General features: G+C 38.5%; 1 protein-coding gene across 1 annotated transcript in view; it reads right to left on the bottom strand.

Annotated features, from left to right (window-relative positions):
• The window catches only part of LOC150078573 (protocadherin-like wing polarity protein stan), a 570,595-nt gene that overhangs the window by 47,837 nt on the left and 502,258 nt on the right, over window positions 1–20,500 (bottom strand). The window contains exon 34 of the mRNA XM_090384617.1: window positions 14,641–14,887. Within this exon, the coding sequence (XP_090240743.1) occupies window positions 14,641–14,887 (247 nt within the window). The remainder of the gene's footprint in view (window positions 1–14,640; window positions 14,888–20,500) is intronic.

Raw genomic sequence — 20,500 nt, forward strand, 5'->3', positions numbered from 1 at the left:
AACAAATAACAGTTATTAACATTTACTTCTTGAGGCCCGGTAGCCGTGTTAGCTAAACGCTTGGCTGTGCTGAGTGGAGTGAGCGAGTGAGTTCGAATCCCGCTGACGGTAGTGTTTAGAAATATCGTCAATTTCCCGCTCAGTACCTGTAGTTAGTCGGTCTCAGGCCGTGGCCGTGAGGTTTCCCCTCACAGACCCAAAACCGACCTTAGGACACACAGCAGACACGTACCTAGACATTTTCTCTTCAATACCCCCCACACGGGGGTTTTTTCCCCGTGTGGGGGTTATTGAAGAGAGCAGGTGGTACCCCCACCTGTTGCACTTTTTGCAGGGAAATATACCACACGATCTTTAGCACTGTTGGACTAAGATGACTTCATAACTTACAAAATAAGAATCGACAGAGGGCGTATGTACAGTGTCAGTTGCGTTGGAAGTACCGGAGCTGTACGGTAGCTTAGCCTTATTTGTGTAGTCGATTGAAATCGTTCGGCAAGTGAGTAGACTGGAACTTTTTTATTATTGCTAGTAATTCAACTGTTTGCCATCCACGCAAATAAATTCAAAGTACTGATCTCTGTTGGGGAAGGTGGGAAAACGCCCTATTATTATTGGCTTATGTTGCCAAATGATGATATCCAACTCAGGACGCTGGGTGTGGCAAGCCCATACTTTGAAAGTAATATGTTAGTCCCAGGACGCTGGGTGTGCCAAGCGTTATGTTAACCTGGGGCTAACATATTACTTTCAAAGTATGGGCTTGCCACACCCAGCGTCCTGAGTTGGATATCATCATTTGGCAACATAAGCCAATAATAATAGGGAGTCCCAGGACGCTGGGTGTGCCAAGCGTTATGTTAACCTGGGGCTAACATATTACTTTCAAAGTATGGGCTTGCCACACCCAGCGTCCTGAGTTGGATATCATCATTCAAGGTTAGTCCCAGGTTAACATATTACTTTCAAAGAGTTCTATTAGCTAACTGCTCCAAAATTGATTTAAACATATTTTTTGCTTGAGTGCTTTCAACAGATTTTCTCCTGTGGGGGATATGGATGGTGTGCATACATTAGTTGCAAAGCACTTGGAACTTACACTGCCATTTTATTAGTAAATTCGTATTTTTGTACTTATGCTGGCAATATAATAGACTTATAAACGGCCGCTGTAGCGCTGAGTAACCGGGGTTCAAGCCCGGTGCCGTTTCTTGTGAAACAAGAATCGGTCGGAACAGAAATTTTATTTACATACATGTATATACTAAGTTTGCAATGGTCAGTTGCTTTTATTTCTTCCCGTAGAAATGTACGACACATTAAGTGGAGTGCGGGCATGTATGAATAAAATTTTTGTAATTTCTGGTTTGGAACTAGGTATAGTTTATTGCTAGTCTTTTTTTTGCTTGAATTGGAGAAATATAGTTTTGACCCACAACAAAGTGTTTTCTGAAAGAGGAAACTACTAACTGTTATTTTGCAAAATTATATGCCAAATGAAGGCTAGCTCCTGTTTGTTTTTCTCTTTTCCGATCTAGTTTATTTTGATTAAATCGCAAGATTGATCAGAATCCTCCATCCAACTTTCCCCAGCTGTAGAGATTGAACTCTCCCCGTATTAAAATTGCCCACTTTCAGTGCATGACTGAAAGCCGTAGCCCAGTGGCCAGGCGCGCGGGTGCATAAGTAGACGTGCCTTGAGTGAGTGACTGCTAAATACGGTGCTGTTTCTTGTATTATGCCTATTTTGTGAACTCCCCTGACTGTTTGGTCGTCTCGGAGTATAAACAGAAAATTTATTTATATGAGTCGCACACTTTGTTTCATTAATAGTTAACAGAGTAGCAAAGGCTCAATACGTTCTAATTTACTTAACATTTCTACGTTAAGTAAACTAGTTTAGAAAAGGAAGATTTACCTCTATGATGTCTTATAGAACACTTCAGAATTGATACTCTCCGTATTTGAATAATTGGCCTTACTCCGATATACGGTGTCCCCTTGTAATTGGCTGACAGAACGGGGGGGGGGGGGCAGTGACAGGTTGACCCCGCCTACTGATTGTATCCCCTCTTCGTTTCACGCGGACGTCCCTGGAGCGCTAAATGCGAAATTCGTTGCGTATTCTTTCTTTTGAATGCTGATTTCTACTGTGCGAGTTTGTGTCGTTATCCCGTTCCACTGATGAGGTGAGTTTAGTTTGATTTCTATTTCTGTGTTATTTTCACGTATCATTAACCTAGTACTGTGTCCGTTGCGTTCTTTAAAAAAAAAAAAAAAAATTCTATGTTGCCGTTTTGTACTTATGCAAAGAGCAATTTTATTGTTCGTTGCACGTGTTAATTGACTTTCGTTTCTGTTTAGCAAAAAAAAGGTTGTGTTTACGCGACTTCGGGAAGTATTCAAGCAGAAACCAGTCGTTAGACGAAAAAAATATATATATATATAATGGGAGTTACGTTTTTAATCGTCTTTCATTTGTGTTTAATGAAAAGCGGTTAGGTTTTTAGGTTACCTTTTTACGGGAGTATTTGCCGAATATTGGTCGTTTACTGCGTCTCATTATTTTTCGTTTTGAAAGAGTGTTATTTTTACGTAATTATTTTGGTTGCTGCTCGGAAAAAATTGCTGTATTGCCGTTAATTTCGTTGTTTTTCAGCTCCGCCATACTGTTATGTCGCGTGACATTTGCCACGTGCAGTTGTTGAGAAGAAGGGGACCACAGTGAGTGGGCGGAGTTACGAACCGTACGTCACTGCTTTTCCCCTCTTCTCGACGTGATTTTCAAAGGGGCACCGTGTACTGGAGTTTTACCGAATAATTATTCAACCCCAGGGGCTCCCATCTGGTTAGTATGGGCTTGGCACACCCAGGGTAATTCAGAATTTTTTTTTTTTTTTTTTTGGCTGGTGCAGCATAAGCCTCAGGCTTCCTTGCACTAATAATAATATACTAAAAGATTACATGTATTCCGCTCCAGATCGGCGATCAAAATACATCGCCCAAATCTTTGAGCAAGAGTGTAATACGCAAAAAATAATTTAAATGATTTGAGACCAAATAAATACATAGTGAATACTATACTTTTTAAACATTTAAGAGAATGAAGAATTTTGTACTTCCCTTACAAAATATATTAAACAAATGATTCGATGTATTTTGGTTTACGAGGGCGGGGAATACGTGTAATCTATTTGTATAGTTATTCAACTAAGGAGAGTATCAGCACTGAAGTGTTCTACAAGACATCATAGAGGTAAACTAATTTCTAAACTAATTCAGTTACCCTGTAGTTCAATCACTTGTGAACATTTTTATTTAGCTACAGGAATTCCTAAAACATGTTGTGTGTCAAATTGCAAATGCCATTCATCTGTGTTCGTAACAGCGTGTCGTAGCAAACAACATGGTTTATCCCGTTTGCCGAAATTACTACTCGGTATGATGAGCGGTATGTTACCTCCCGGCATAATTACATGTATAAGTTTACGTTACGAGTAGCGGTGTATTGAAATACAGGTGGAATGTGAATACGGGAATTGTATGACTATTTAAGGGCGACCGTACACGAGTGTGTGTAAAATGCAGCGTTTAACTCCTGATACATTTTTGAACAGAAGTCACGTGAACTGAAAAAAAAGTTATGTTCGGGATGGATTCAAGCAAAAGAAGTGTACGCCGCTAATTCGGGACGGATTCAAGCAACCGGTGAAATACCACCACTTTGCTTATTGGAGGCTTGAAGTGACCCATGCTTAGTCTCTAGAGCAAAGTTTCCGGCATCCCCCTCCCCCCATACTTCTCTTTCAGCCCATGCACGGTACTAAGTACTATAGGTTTTTGATACCTTTCGTGTTTGGGGTGTTCATAAAAAAAAAAAGAGGATTGTCGGTTTCTCGATAGGCTTTCATTTTAATTTATATATTCATCCCTCGTTTTCGGCAATGAGTCGAAAGTACGTTACAGAGAACACTTAAAGGGCAACTGGCTTGAACAGAACGTCATATGATGTTTTTTGCTGTCTGGCGTTGTGTGATTGGCTGATTATTGGGAATGCGCATTTCCAACATTTCTGTATTATTTAGTAGTGTGCTTGTAAACTTAAGTTCATTTGTCTTTGCCATAGTTGTTGGTTTTTTTGCTGGTGTTGTGATTTCTTTTCTTCCTTGTTTGTTCAAACCCAATGGAGCGAGATAAATACTGTGTCTTTGCCATAGTTGTTGGTTTTTTTGCTGGTGCTGTGATTTCTTTTCTTCCTTGTTTGTTCAAACCCAATGGAGCGAGTGACTGCTAAAATGTTGTCTTCTAGAAAAAAAAAAAACTCATTATTATTATTAGCCATATGGTACAAGAGAGGTAGAGGGTTAGAAGTAAAAGGGAATCGCCAAGAAAGAGAAGAATGATGATATCCAGTTCAGTACCCTGGGTGTGCCAAGTCCATATACTCACCAGATGTGAGCCCCTGGAGTTAGTGTGGTTGGGTGGTGTGTGAAGGTAATTCAGCTATCCTGAAAATAGTGCTAACACCAACAGTATTGAAGGTATTAAACGGCAACTGTCATGGAGAAGTGTAGAAGATCAGTTTGACTCCTACCTCGCAGAATATATGTGGAGGCGTAGTTATTTTTCTAGCAGTACTGACTTGACAATGTGTTTTATTATGCGTACGTGAAATTTACAAGCCGCCAGACGAGGACAGTGGTTAAGGGCTTTTGACCGATCAGGTAATTGGTTTTGTTGGTGTTTGTGGTTTCTTGACGATTTGAATCTTTTAGTTGTGATTGTATGATTTGGCAGTTTGGAAGGCTAAAATTTAGTATTCGGTATCCGTGACGAATAGAAGGTTTGCTTGAAGGACGTGAACTGAGAACAATTTTAATTAGAAGTGCTCCATCAGAATAAGATTGACGACAGGTTGGAGCTGACTGTGACTATATCCTATACTGGAGGATTACCTTATAGGAGGGGGTCATGTTTTTAATCGGCTTTCATTTTTGTTTAGTGAAAAAAAAAGGCTAAATTTTTACGCGATTTCCGGAGGGATTCAAACAAAAACCGGTCGTTGGACACTGAGGGTATCGGATTCTAAAGTTTTTATCGTTTTGAATATCAGCAGGAATCCGTAGGAAAAAGATTTTTGTTACGTGACAGAGGGAGGGGCAGCTATCGTGTTATTCATTTCGACTGTTCATTGGCCCAGCGGTACCATATTCTGAAACTAGATGAACAGTGGATTCTAATAACTAGTTAATGTTTGATACTGAAAATTTATTAAATAATCCGACTTTTTTTAATTGCTTTCCTGCACGTTTTTGTATTTCAGCCGTATATTATGTAAAACTCTAACAGTATAGAGTCGCTAATTTTTTTTTTAAAATTAACTATGCAAAGTCAGAGCTTCGAAATTATAAAATAGCTGATTCAGAAGATACCAAAGTGCGGTAAGCGCTCGTTTTCACGAAGCAGTTTTTATTTTTTTTTTTTAAAACGGAATATGGATAAACTATCTCACTAATTCAGATACGAAACGTTTTTGTATCATATTTCGTTGAGATTAAAAGGCAAATTTTTTTTTTTTCCGCACTTGTTCTAGAACTTGGAGTTCAAGGCATAAAACCTCTGAGCTAGTGTTATTCGGCCTTTTTGATATTGTATCGCTCAGTGGCTGCAATAGTGGCATAACTGAAAAATCGTTATTATTAGCTACATGGTGCAAGGCAGCCTGAAGCTTATGCTGCACCAGCCAAAAAAAAAAAAAAAAAAATCCCGAATTACCCTGAGAGAGAGTCAAAACCAAGAAAGAGAAGTATGATGATATCCGGTTCAGGACCCTGGGGTTATTCTGAGATAATCGATGAAAAAAATTTGCCTCTTCGTTCCTAACGAAACGAATTTGCTCGGAAGTCACCGAACAAAAAAAAAAAAAAAAAAAAAATACCCCAGGAGCTCACATCTGGTGAGTATGGGCTTGACAAACCCAGGTTCTGAGCTGGATATCATCATTCTTCTCTTTCTTGGCGATTCCCTTTTATTTCTAACCCTCTCTCTCGTGTATGGTACAGCGCCTCAGGCTTCCTTGTACCATATGGCTATTAATAATAATAATTTTTTTTTTCTAGACATTTTAGCAGTCACTCGCTCCATTGGTTTTCACGGTTGCGCGGAGTAACAGTAAACTTGTTACTCCGCACAAATCGTGTTAGTTGCAATTTGTGCGTTCCGTTAAAAAAAAAATGCTTATGCATGCTATTGAAATTTATAAAGAAAAGAGAAGATTATCTTGGAAATAAACGCCGCTTGAGGCAGAAATGCCTCAAGAGGCGTTTGTTGCACAAGGAGTCTTCTGCTTGAAGACTCCTTGTGCAACAAACCGAGTGTGCATTTAGGCGATGATGATAAAAAATAAACATCCTTTAACGTTTTTGTCATAAATAATTTCTCTATTATTATAATTTACTTGATTTTACAGGCTACGTTTTCATTTTTTTTTGGCTAAATCAATCATTGTTGAGAACGTAACCCCTGTTTTTATCATTGTTTATGGGAAATAATTCCCGCTCTACGAGTGCGCGCTTGGAACGAATTAATTTGTAAAGTGGAGAAGTACCTGTACTTTAACGCATCACGGGCAGATTGCAAGTTACTATCAGCTTAATCACAAAATATAGTCATTATTTTTATAATGAAATTTTTAAGTAGTGCCACTGTAAAGAAACGGATTAAATGAAACAGTTAAAATAGGAACAAAAATTTACTTTTATTTCTGTTCCTGTTTTATTTAATCCGTTTCTTCACAGTGGCATTACATTGTTTACATTAAATATGGAACGTAGGCATATTTTTTCTTATAGGAAATTGTTTATTTCTGAAACGCGTTGAAATAGCTATTTTTTTAGAATACATATAAGAGAGGAAAAAAAAAATAGTCGATTCCAGTTATTTGGGACACATCGGGACTAGTGCATTTTTGCCTAATTATCCGAGGTTGCACGTAAATAGTTTAAAAAAATACAATCAGATCACCAAATCAAAAAGGGGAGGATGATATTTACGATGGACTCGCCATAGTAAAGTACCGGTCATTGTGATCACGTTTGTGAATTGAATTTTGATTCTAATTAGTGAAAATAGGAGGAATATTACCCACACGCTATAAAAGTAAAGATATATTAATTAAGCACAAATTTACCCTTTATTACATTACCAATTAAATGATACGTGATAATCGGAATAACTATGTACATACCAACTAGTTGACACTTGTGAGTGGGGGTTAAAACTTAAAAAGATAAGCAATCAATAACAAACACAATACACGCAAGTCAAGTGAGAACGGAGTTACGAAGCTTTACAAATAGGAATGAAGAAAAGATTCTGAAAATTAATTTTTTTTTATGATTGAAGATTTCATGGAAGTGTAAACAAACACATTTCACCATAATAACCCGCAAATTCAATAAGATTGAGTTTACTATCTGTTTATGATAGATTGCACTAACAGAAAAGCCTAATAAACAGGTGACTGCTAATTGTTTTTATTATTTTATGGTTGTGACCTCCAGAAATCCAATAGTAAGTACCACATGGTTTGGTCACAATCGTAGGGTGGTCTCCTGTCCCAATTAAGCGAAGTAAGCCCTGGCTATTTTCTCGATTGGATTCTGTTTTTTAAGATTTGGCCAAATAACTGGATTCACTGTATACAGGGTGTTTCAGTTAAACGTTTCAGAACTTCTAAGAGGGGTAGGGTACGTCCTGACAACTCGAAATCATATAGCAATGTGGGGTCGGAAATGCTTTCCTGAAGCGGTGTTGCACACAGAAGCACCATAAAAAGAAAAGAGACCGTAAGTGAGAAATCGTTTTAATAATACATGAAAAGAAGAAAAAGGTACATGGATTAAAGTAAGTGTTCGAAGTTTCTTCCACGGGCTACAATGCACGCCTCACATCTCCGACGCATGGACATCCGAACATTCTGGAATACTCCAGGCGAATTTCGAATTTCTTCGGCAGCTACTGCGATTCTTGCAACCAGCTCCTCAGCATTGTCAACAGGGGTGTCATAAACTAGCGATTTCATATGACCCCAGAAATAAAAATCAAGACATGATAGGTCGGGTGACCGAGCAGCCAACGCACGGAATCACCACGTCCGATCCACTGTTGACCAAATGTGACATCCAGGTAGTTACGAACATCTCCGCTATAATGGGCAGGGGCTCCATCGTGTTGGAACCACATTGTCTGTTGCGTCGATGCAGAAATCTGTTCATCTCTCAAAAGTTGTGGCAATACTTGCTGCAGAAAGATCAAGTAGATAGGTCCGGTTAGACGACACGGTAACAGGTAAGGTCCGATGAGGTGATCTCCCATAATACCGGCCCATACATTGACCGAAAATCAAATCTGTGCTGCACGACGTCGTATTGCATGCGGGTTCTCGACCGCCCAGATATGGTCGTTATGCGTGTTGAAAATTCCTTCCCTTGTGAAGGATGCCTCATCGGAAAACAACACTTCAGCAGGAAAAAGGGGATTTGTAGCACATTTTCCAAGGTACCACTGTGCGAAAGCAATACGAGGTGCATAATCCTCCGGTTGCTGTGTCTGGACACGCTGCACGTGAAACGGATGCATGTCTTGTTCTCGGAGAATCCTCCAGACGCTGCAATGGGAAACCCCGACTGCGTTTGCTAGACTTCGTGTACTCGTTCTTGGATTCCCCTGTACATGGTGCAGCACATTCTGTTCGACGGCTGGAGTCCGTGCTGTTCTTACCCTGTCCCTGTCAGCTCTTTCAAATGAACCTCTCTCAGCTAACCTCTGGTGCAGTCTTGCAAAGAAATTATGACTGGGAATACGCCTCGTCGGATATCGTTCCGCGTACAAACGCTGTGCGGCTGGCCCACTACAATTTGCAGCCCCGAAATCATATACCCATTGGTATATGATTTCGAGTTGTCAGGATGTACCAGATAAAAGTAAGGGGAAGCACAATCAAACTGGCAAAACAGATGAAATACCTAGGCATTATCCTAGATTCCAACCTGTCCTTTAAACAACACCTCTTATATCTGAAGGAGAAGCTGAGAAAATACGCAGCACTAGTAGTCAGAGTAACACGCAGAGACTGGGGACTAAACAAAAGAACATTATCCCTCTACTATAAAGCAATTTTCGTCCCAGCAATTACTTATGGAGCCCCAATATGGTACGTCAAAGCAAGAACTGCAGTAAATAAAAGAATCCTCGATACAATACAGCGAAAAATACTCCTCACCATCACCAGGGCATGTAACACGGTGAGTACCTGTGCGCTGCAGGTCCTGGCGGGAACTCTCCCTCTGGACCTGGAGGTGGCGAGATGTGGGTTGATGTACTACCTGGCAAAGGGAACACCGACCACGTTTGACACTTTTACACTGGACCCTACAAACAACCACCGAATGGAAAAACAGAAAATCATGGAACACCTGAAAGAAACTTGGCAGAGGAGATGGCAAGAGACGACCAAGGGTGGACCCTACAAACAACCACCGAATGGAAAAACAGAAAATCATGGAACACCTGAAAGAAACTTGGCAGAGGAGATGGCAAGAGACGACCAAGGGTGAAGTCACACGGAAATTTATACCCTACGTAGACAAGACCTATCCAAAAGCCCCCAAATGGTTCTACCCAGGACTGAACACCACCTTCCTCCTGACGGGCCATGGGCCCTTTAACGCAAAACTGAATGCATTCGGACTGACCGAGGACCCAACTTGCACCTGTGGCAATATGGAGACGTGGCAACATATCATGCACAAATGTGAATGCTATGAGGAACAAAGATCAGTACTCATCACCAGTATAAAATTTGTACCAAAAGACAATGAGCATCACCTCCTGGATTCGGAAGACGAGTACACCGCGTTCAGCCGCTACGCCCAGGACATCTTTAACAGAAGGAGAACAGAAATCGCTATCCGCAACAATATGGAAACATCTGAATAGAAGAACTCCATTGAAACTAACCAAGGAGGAGACTACAGCATGAACATACCGCATGACTACAACCGATCAGAAGAAATTACCAACAAAGATAACTCTCCATTCATGACCTGGTGCAAATGGCCAGGACTGATGCTCTCAACGAATATGACTACCTGAATTGACATCAAAGCAGTACTACAAACTGACCAGAGTCATCACTCCTCTTCCTGATCCCATAAGATGAACACGAGACAAGTGAGACTGAACCAAGACTGTGACCTACCTGAAGTGACACTGAACTGAACATCCAAAAACCATGACTGTGACCGCAGCTACGCTGTTGCCTCGCCTTTTGGCGATCTGGGTTGGACACCTAGTCTGGCCCACTTTCTCTCCATATCCTGGCGGTGGGAGGGGCTGGGACCGTCCCCTCCCCCGTCTTCCCCGTTTACTTCTCCTGGTGCGGCATGGGCATGCCACACTGATATCTGGGGTCGTCTACCCTATTGGCCTCATACTTCTGTCTTTCCCCTCCAGTCTTCAGTCTTTCTCCCCACTCTCTCTCTATACATTACAGTGTACGCCCCACACGACAAAAAAAAAAACTTCCAAATTATAACAGCCAAATCGTGCATCAATTCCAAAACTTAACCTCATTAGCGAACCACCCCTTAAAATCGCGTTATTATTATTATTTTTATTTATTTTATTTTATTTATTATTACTATTTTTTTTTTTTTTTATAGGCCCTAGCCACTGAAATCTCAGGAAATTAGGTGGCAGGGCCTGCCAGAGTAAATAATTATGCTGGGTGTACCTGGTCTGCCTCCACGGGGCTGAGTGTGGGCAACGTTGGGCCCCAGCAGGGGTCTAGCGGCTAAATGGCCAGAGGAACAACGATACACAACACAATACTTCCAAATCCCATACACTTTTAAATCTCTGGCCTTAACAGTGATCTGTTACACCTACAAAGAAAACCACGCGGAGATGGGGGAAACCCCTGGTGCCGTTTGACACGAACACACTTTACACTTTACACTTGTACCCTACCCCTCTTAGAAGTTCTGAAACGTTTAACTGAAACACCCTGTATATTACTGGCAGATGAGCATCTCACATGCTCAGTCAAGTGGGAGTTGATAGTAACTTGTGATGTGTTAAAATTCTTTCTGAAAACAGATTAAAAATATATAAAAAAAATACTGAAAGATATTATTTTTAATTCTGTTAGAATTACAGGTTCGTAGAGTAAAAAAAAAAAGTGGAGGTCGTAACAATAAATTATTAGCATTTGTCCGATTACAGGTTCAGTGAAAAGTCGGAACTGCTCCACCAGAATAAGATTCACTACAGGTTGGACGGTGACTTGCGAGGCAATTATGACCACGACGCCATACTGCAGGATTACTGGACTGCCCTTTTGTGTTTTTCTTTTTTGCTGGCTGGCCGAAAAACCACACGAAAGGGCAACACAATCCTTTAACCATTGCAAGAACTGCCCAGCTATTATTATGCTGTTGTTATTTGGTTTTTAGTAGCATTAGCAACTAAGGCCATATTGCTCCGGGGATATGCAGTGGTCATTCCCTGACCTTTCTGCTTCCTCCGTACTAGCCAGATCTGGATGGCAAACTAATACTAGTGCATGGGCAAATGTTCCAGTATAAAGTGACCACATCCTTAGTATTCCAATGTGGGACATCTAGGGGGGGGATTTTATACCCGCTAGAAACAATATAATATGCAGTAGCATGCTGGCGCCTCCGTAGCCAGGTGAAAATGAGCAGCAGTGCGTAGCACATGCTTCTTGATTAGACCGGGGTTTAAGCCCGTCACCACCAAATACGGAGGATGTGGAAAAGTCAGGTAATGACCACCGCATTATTCCCGGAGCAATATGGCCTTAGTTGCCAGTGCTCCTAAAAAATAACAGTAGCATGCTGTCTTTACTATCATTAACAACCCTGCAAAATTTATAGTTTGTGAAAGGGGAGGATGATATTTAGAATGCTCTTTAAGCTTTGGATGGACCTATAAACGATGATTGCACTTTGTATTATTTTTGAACAGATGTCGAATACTGACACATAGCTGATCTGAAATGACTGACAGAAAACACCAGTCTAGTTTCATAACAGTATTCGTACGGAATGCTCATGTAGCACCGTCCTTAATAAAAAAAATAATAATAATTGTAACATTTTACTATTTAAGTTTGTAGAAAATTGTCAATTATTAAAAATAACTAATTTCTGGGCTGGGGGTTGCATACTTTTTTTCACCAGCTGTTCTGCGTTTATAATAGCTGCAGTGAAGTTGAAATCTGAATTTCGTTAATGAAATTTATTTTCCATTCATTACACCACCATAGCATGTCCTAGTACAACTTGTAAACCTTGAAAGTTTGGAATGATACCAGAAATGTTTATTTTAATTCAGCGGCAATTTAGTTTGATTGAGAAAATAGTTATTTTGATGTGGCATTCTCATTTCTTGCGTCAACTCATTCTGATTCTGTTTATTGACTTTGGCCCTTCTGTGAATTGTTTTCTGTATCATCAAAGATGTTCTTGGCGAATAAAAGAAAAATAAATTGTACAAGTGCCTCATTACTTTGTTAGAGTCAAGGCTCGCTTTATGCCACCTTGTTCTGTACCATAAAATAAGTTTCGGCACATATAGTGTTGCCAATTTAGCGGAATTGCTTCAGGTTTGGCGGATTAAAATATGTAATAGCGGATTTTTTAGCGGAAAGAGTATAAAATATGTTTAGCATTTTATATATTTTTGCCATGTAACATTTAAATTAAGAAATATTTAACAATATAAATATTTCGTAATTGAAATGTTTTATTGATATACATATAAAGCGACATGACCGTTCAGGGATTCCCCTGAGGGGAACCCAACAATTTCAATAGGTAGTTACACTCGCGGACAAACGACATGACCGTTGGATCATAGCTTTAAATTGTTGAATCAAATCGAAAAATGTGGGCTCAAAAGAGTTGAAGTGTTGTAAAAATTCTTTTACCTAAAGAACTGATTCGCAAAATAGGCACACAAGAAGCATATGACGAGGAGGTATTGAATTTCGACTCTAATTTAGATTTTCAGATATTTATTTTATATTAAAAACAGAAAATAAATAACTTTATATATTTTTTAAATCCTATTAATGGGTGTTAGACAAAATTTAACAAATAAAAAATTATCAAATTCAATTGAAACTTTCAAAATACAAAAAAATTTACCTTTCTAATTTATTTATTTCTAAAATAAGGTAATTAAAGAATTTTTCTTTAAAAAATTTTCTTCTAAATAGAAACTGATATAGATAACCTTCTAGTAGACTATCCTGTGTTCCAAATTGGTGTTTTAATTTTCTTTTGGCATGTAACCAAGTGTTTTTCAATATTTTGAGTAAGAGCACTTGAATCATCTGGAGAAACAAAATTATAGCGATAAATAACCTCATCATGGGTATAATTAATGTCTCAATAGAGATCTTTATATGCAGGCCATCCATCACTGATTTTTGTACCTGGCAATGTTCTCTCTTATAATTGATAAAACAACTATTATCTCTTTTCTACCGGAACTAAAAAAACATCCTTTGGTAATTCTTTCGAATGCACAAAAACCCATTGTGTTCCTATTATATTCTCTTTTGAAAAATGCTGATTCATCAATTTCAACTTCGATAGATATTCTGTTTTCTGATATCCCCCCCCAGTTAACTAACTGAATCAATTATTGATATCATTCAGATCTTTGCATTTTTCAATAACAGTGTTTTTATTGATATTTAAATCAAGAGCAGTGTGATCTTGGGACCAGAAGTATAGAAAAATTAATTTTGAGATAACGATCACCTACTATCATCAAAAAAATTTGTCTAATACTCTTTGTTTTACGGCAAGTTTCCTACAACCCCCATCTAAACATATCAGTTTTACATTTACTTTTTGTAGGCCATATTTCAAGATTGCAAACTTCACAAAAATCTGTATTTTGCAAAATGTGATTTTTTGCCAACCAGGAAATCAAGTGATCAATGTTGCCACTGCATTTGATATGCAATTTGGAAGTTTTTGTTTGGACATAATGTAGGGGTTTTCAACATTTTTGAGGCACCCATCATTTTTTATGGCACCAATTAATAGGATTTAACCCAAATGAAAATTTTAAAAATTTGGCGGGTTAAGAAACATTGTTCAAGGTTTAGTCCTAAATGGTTGCCTAATGAGATCTATAATTTCTTTCATCATAAAATAATTCATCTTCATTTAATAAGAGTTCTGTATATAAAGGCAATATACATAATTATGGACCTTAATGTAAAAGTTAATTTTCTCACATCAGATATTTATTAAGAATGCTTAAAAAAATTTAAATTTGCATATATATCGATTAGTCATCAAACTGTAAATAATTTATACCTAATAAAGTTTCGACTTATGAGTATAGCAGTAATATAAGGGCTTTGAAAAAACAGTTTGCAAGCTTCTCATATCATTGTAAAATTTGGTTCGTTTGTTAGGTTCTATACAATTAACATAATTGCTTATTCTGCACATGTACACTTCATTAGGGAATCAGGTTAAATTAAAGAATATATAATCTAGTAATTTTAATGATTTAAAAGCTTCTACTTACTCAGTATCTGTCAATTCTGCTGTTGCTAAGGGAGGAATAACCATTGGCTGTTTTGTAAGAACATTACTTAGCACTTGGGCTGATACTGTACTGTTGGAATCACCATTTGATGGCAGCTGTAAGTTATTGCAATTGTCAGATGCAGAAATTCCAGGACTAAACTTGAAATTAATTGATAAACTGGAACTAGTATTGTCAGTGAAGTTACTCAAAGTGTATTCTGCATTTTCTGGACTTGGAGTTTCATCTGAAATTTGATTTTGATTAAAATTATCAGAGGTTGTGTTATTATTTTAGAACAATTTTCTGTTTTTATTATTTAAGTTCCTGAGCTAATTTAGTAGTGGCAAACAATGCAAAAAAAAAAAAACTGCTACTTATAATACTTTGTCTAATTCCCCTTGTGTGTAGTCTGAGCAGGAAGGATTCAATCAGATCCCCCTTGCAGGTTCATAGGCTATTCTACATTGTGCTGTATTTCCTTGGATTTTATTTCTTAACTAATAGCATAATCCTTCTTGTACACATTGTACTCCACAAATTCGATTTCTGCATTGGTATACATGCACTTGTTCCGCCATGACTACCATCCTGCTGCTCATTCCAATAGAAGCAGTGCAAGAAACATTTTCACCTCTGCTAGCAGCTACTGTTAATCTAATAGCATAATCCTTCATCAGAGTTTCGTGTATCCCCTGCCTCAATAGCATCATTCTTGCAGTTTCTCCCGAGAACAATTCTATCCCTTGAGCCTTGCACAATCTCTCCAAGGCTCTCATCATATGCTCCCTCCTATTGTACCTGGGCAGAATTGCAGATACTTTAAAATTCAATCCTAACTTGCGGCTTTTTGTCATCATTGACCTGTACTTGTTAAGTAATTCTGCCAGTCTCCTCCTCTTAATATCATTAGTGTCAATGTGTACAACAATATCACATTTTGTCCTTAAAAGATCCCTGGTCCTGTTTCCCTGACAATAGTCACTAACAACTACTTTGTTAAGGTTACTATGAGCATAGTAAATGAATTTGGAGATGTGTTATCACTTTGTCTAAAGGATGCAGAATTTAGGATAGGGGAATACAATCTGAACATGATTATGCATTTGGTTAAGAATCTTAAAATCTGAGTTGGTTTGGTGTGATATAAGGACTGGGAAAATGAGAGGAATGTGTAATGAGTATAGTGGGCCAATAAGTCAATCCCTTATAATGCGGGAAAACATTTGTGAAAAGGATTTTTCTTCTAATCATGTTGGGTCACTTAGACTGCAGGTGCCAATACAGCCACTCCCTGACTTATGTAAGGGTTGTTCCACAGACTTCTACATAAGTCAATTTCCCTAAATGCTTATGCTGAATTTGATTGAAGCAAAAAAAGAAATGCTCAACAAACATGTAAATAGAATTATTTATGCAGGTTTTTTTTTATATCATGCACAAGAAAAATTACAAAAAGAGAGATAAGACAGTCAATGTCAGCAAGTTTTGCCAGAATGAGCGCACACTCCCGTGGAGATTTGGAATGGGTTTTATCCAACACATCACAATTTCTCTGAGCTGCAGAATCGGCACTGAAGATTTCGCCTCATACTTTGTTTTGGAAACCACCCGTTGCTTGCCATGAACTTGGCTTGGGGTTTTCCATACTTATCTTCATAAATACTTTTTGCTTGAATGGCTATTGGACTTGAAGGCACTTGATTCTGAACCTGATCTTAAATGCATCAATCCTTTAACATGTTCTTTTATATGAACACTGTCCCTTAAAAGAGTATAACCTGCAATAGATTACAAACTTTGTATTGGTCCCTTTCCCTTCACCATTGTAAATAGGAATGAAGGGGAACTCATAATAAAAAAAAAGGTAAAGTGCAGCCATTATCAACCCACTGCAGGATGGAAGCCTCCTCAACAATTCATGCTGAGGGCAATGGACCGTAATCCACCACGCTGGTCCAGTGCTGGTTGGTAGATCGACCGTATTCAGCAGTCAGGGGCTTGAACCACTAGGTGGCAGTGATCACAGTGTGCTGAAGTGGGATTTACTCAGAGGTAACTACCATTAGGGGTAAAGGGAAGGGTTATTGCTTTCATAAAGGCAACTACGATGGACTGAGAGAGTATTTAAATTCTATACAGTGGGACCAACTGATGAAGTTACCAACAGCAAATTCAAAACGGGAAGCATTCAAAGAACTTATCTTGGAAGCTACTAGGCTTTACATACCAACTAAGAAATATTGTTCAAGGTTTAGGCCTAAGTGGATGGCAGAGAAGAAAAATGCATGGGATACATACAAATTAACACGTGACACAGAAGCCTATGATAGATACAACTTGATCTCTAAACAATTTACAAAGGAAGTTAGGCAGGCGAAGACAGATTACGAGAAATCTTTGGCAAGGGATGCAAAGAAAAACAGCAAAGAGTTCTTTACTTATGTAAACTCTAGAAGGAAGGGGATGAATCAGATTGGTCCACTTGATATCAATGGGTCAACTGTTGATGATCCTGCTCAGGTAGCTAACAAACTAAATGAATATTTTGCATCAACATTCACACATGAGGAGTTATTCAGTGAGGGGAATGCCAGAGGTGTATTCAACTTTGGCAGTAAGCTAGAGAATTGTAATAACTGAGAGTAAAGTGGAGGAGAAATTGTTGAAGATAAATACAAGAAAGGCACCTGGGGTGGATGGAATCTATCCAGTTATATTAAAGGAGGCAGCAAAGGAAGAAAGCAAACCCTTAGCCATAATTATGAGAGCTTCCTTGGACTCAGAGGAAGTACCCATGGACTGGAGATGTGCAAATGTGATCCCAATTCACAAAGGAGGATCAAAGGGCGACACAAGTAATTATAGACCTGTTAGTTTAACTTCTGTTCATGGAAAATTAATGGAGGCACTGCAGGATCATCTAGACAAGACTTCAGTTATAGCTCAGACACAGCATGGTTTTGTTAAGGTGAAGTCTTGCCTGACCAATTTGATTAGATACTATGATGCAGTCACAAAAGAACTGGATGCAGGGAATAACTTTGATATTATATATTTGGATCTTAGAAAGGCTTTTGATACTGCTGCACAAATTGGAGCAGTGTGGCATTGGAGGCAAATTGCTGCTATGGATAAAGGGGTGGTTGAGGGGGAGAAGACAGAGTGGTAATCAATGGACACTGCTCATCGTGGACTAATGTTATTAGTGGAGTCCCTCAGGGTTCAGTATTGGGTCCATTATTGTTTTCTGTATTTATAAATGATATTGATGATGGTATATCCAGCTTAATGTCCAAGTTTGCAGATGATACGAAGGTTGGCAGGGTTGTCAAGGACACTCTGCTACTGCAACAGGATCTGGAAAGGTTGAGCAGATGGGCTGAGAGGTGGCAAATGAAGTTTAACATTGACAAATGTAAAGTACTACATATGGGGAAACAGCAACCCCAGAGCAACGTATCAACTCTGTGGTACTACACTGAGAGTGGAAGAGAATGAAAGGGACCTGGGAGTGGTTGTGCAGGCAGATATGAAATTTTCTGAGCCGTGCAGATGGGCTGCAAGAGTAGCTTATGGTATATTGTCGATGATATATAGGAATTTTTCTAGCAGGGATAAGGAGGTGATTATTCCCTTGTATAAGGCAATGGTCAGGCCACACTGAGAGTACTATATACAGGTCTGGAAGCCTCATTTCAAGAAGGATGTAGAGATGCTGGAACGAGTACAGAGAAGGGCAACAAGATTAGTGAATGGAACAAAGGGGTGCTCTTACGAAGAAAGGCTTAAGTTTTGCAAATTAGTGTCTGGGGACTAGGCACCAGCATGCTCAATGCTGATGGGATTCTTCCTCTAGCTCAGAATAATAACCTGAGAGGGCATAAATTCAAATTGAGGAAAGACAGATGTAGGATAGATGTGAGGAAATTTGCCTTTAGCCAGCGGGTGGTTGGTTGGTGGAATAGACTTCCATCCCTTGTCGTGGAAGTTGATAGCCTAAATAAGTTTAAGGCTCAGCTGGACAGGTATTTCGAACGAACAGAGGGGTGAAGTGGAAGTGGTTATTTTTTATTTATTTTTTTATTATTATTTTATTTTTTTTTTTGGCTGATGCTGTATAAGCTTGCTTTCTTGCATCAAATGCCTCTGCTAATGCTAATGAGCGTGTGCTATTGCACTCGCGCTCCTGACTACTCGGTTACGGAGGCCTAACATAACATAAAAACCCACAGAATTCCAGTTATCGTAGGTATTATCACAAATGCAATAGGATCGAGTTTACTACCCATTTATAATAGATTGCACTAACAGAAAAATCCAATAAAGTGCAAATTGTTTTATGGTAGTGACCTCCAGAAATGTTTTAGAAAAATATCACAAATGCATTCAAAATTGATTCTTATGATGGAACATTATAAAAATGACCTCTTAGAGTTATATAGGGAAAATTTCAACTTATTACTACAGGACATAAAATCATGGAAACGGATTTTAAATTTGTGCCAGAGGTAAAAATGTATGTAAGCCAGGGAGTGTCTGTATTTGAAAAATCAGAAAAAAAATTCACTTTTTTGATGACTTTTTTTTTTTTTTTTTTGAAGACTGAAAATTTCACTTTTAATATAAAGTGTATATTTTTAATTTTTGAAATTAACTCAATTTAAACACTTCAACTGACACATGCAGTCATTAACCGGAGTGTCCACATCAACAGTAATTCAGACAGCATATTAGTTATTGCTGATTGGAAGAAAGCATGTGGTGTTATTGACATGGCAATCAATATGTGCATATAATTAAGAAAAATTCATGAATTAAACCTAACTGTGATAATTAACAGAAATTTCTCAACGTTTTCAAAACCAGCTGTGTAGATGAAGAGCGCAAACTGTTGAAATATTGTCAGTGGGTTAAATTAATATTTAAAGAAAAGTGTTTTACTTTCAGAATTACAGGTAGTCCTCGATTTGCACCAATCACCAACCACATTTCAGTTTTTTTATAAATTGAAAATTCATCTTCATCAGACTGTGCTATGTATCGTGCAGTGTTCACTTGATTTAGGACAATCTGAGCCAATCAGCAATTAGTGCATTCATATCATGAATGCACTAATTGCAGATTGGCAGAGACAAGAATGATTCCCGCCCTCAAAGTAATCACTCGTGGATGGTAAAAGTCCATGCGGTGAAGCATTCAGTTGGTTATTGTTTACGCTAACATTTTTTTATTAATTGTCCTGTTAATAAATCATGTTATAAAGACACGCCATGTCTGGTAAAAGTAGTTAATTGAATTCTAGTGCAATATTCGGAGGATAGAATCTGATGAAGGATGCAAAGTGGTAGGTAAAATTTTTGGTGCCTTGAACCTAACCTGTGATTTCTGATTGACTCCATTATACAAAGGGTTCCATTTGCGCATGTCCCCCCCCCCCCAGAACCTAACCTCGACGTAAATTGAGGGCTACCTATAAATTTGGAATAAAATTTGTTTCTGAAACCTATGTTAACCTTTCATTGTATATATTACAGAAATTTGGAACATTAGAATTAGTAGAGGCATATGATGCAAGAAAGCAAGCTTGTGCAGCATCAGCAAAAAAAACCCCTTCCACTTCATCCCTCCGTTCGTTCAAATTACCTGTCCAGCTGAGCCTTAAATTTATTTAAGCTATCAACTTCTACAATGACAGATGGAAGTTTGTTCCAGCAATTAACCACCCGCTGGCTAAAGGCATATTTCAGTACATCTATATTCTACATCTGTCCTTTCTTAATTTGAATTTATGCCCCCTTAGGTTCGTAATCTGAACAAGTGGAAGGATCCCATCAGAATTAAGCATGCTCAACCCATT

Source organism: Mastigoproctus giganteus, chromosome 11 (assembly GCF_048544385.1).
Source record: "Mastigoproctus giganteus isolate SK-2022 chromosome 11, ASM4854438v1, whole genome shotgun sequence".
In the NCBI taxonomy this organism is placed as follows: domain Eukaryota; kingdom Metazoa; phylum Arthropoda; class Arachnida; order Uropygi; family Thelyphonidae; genus Mastigoproctus; species Mastigoproctus giganteus.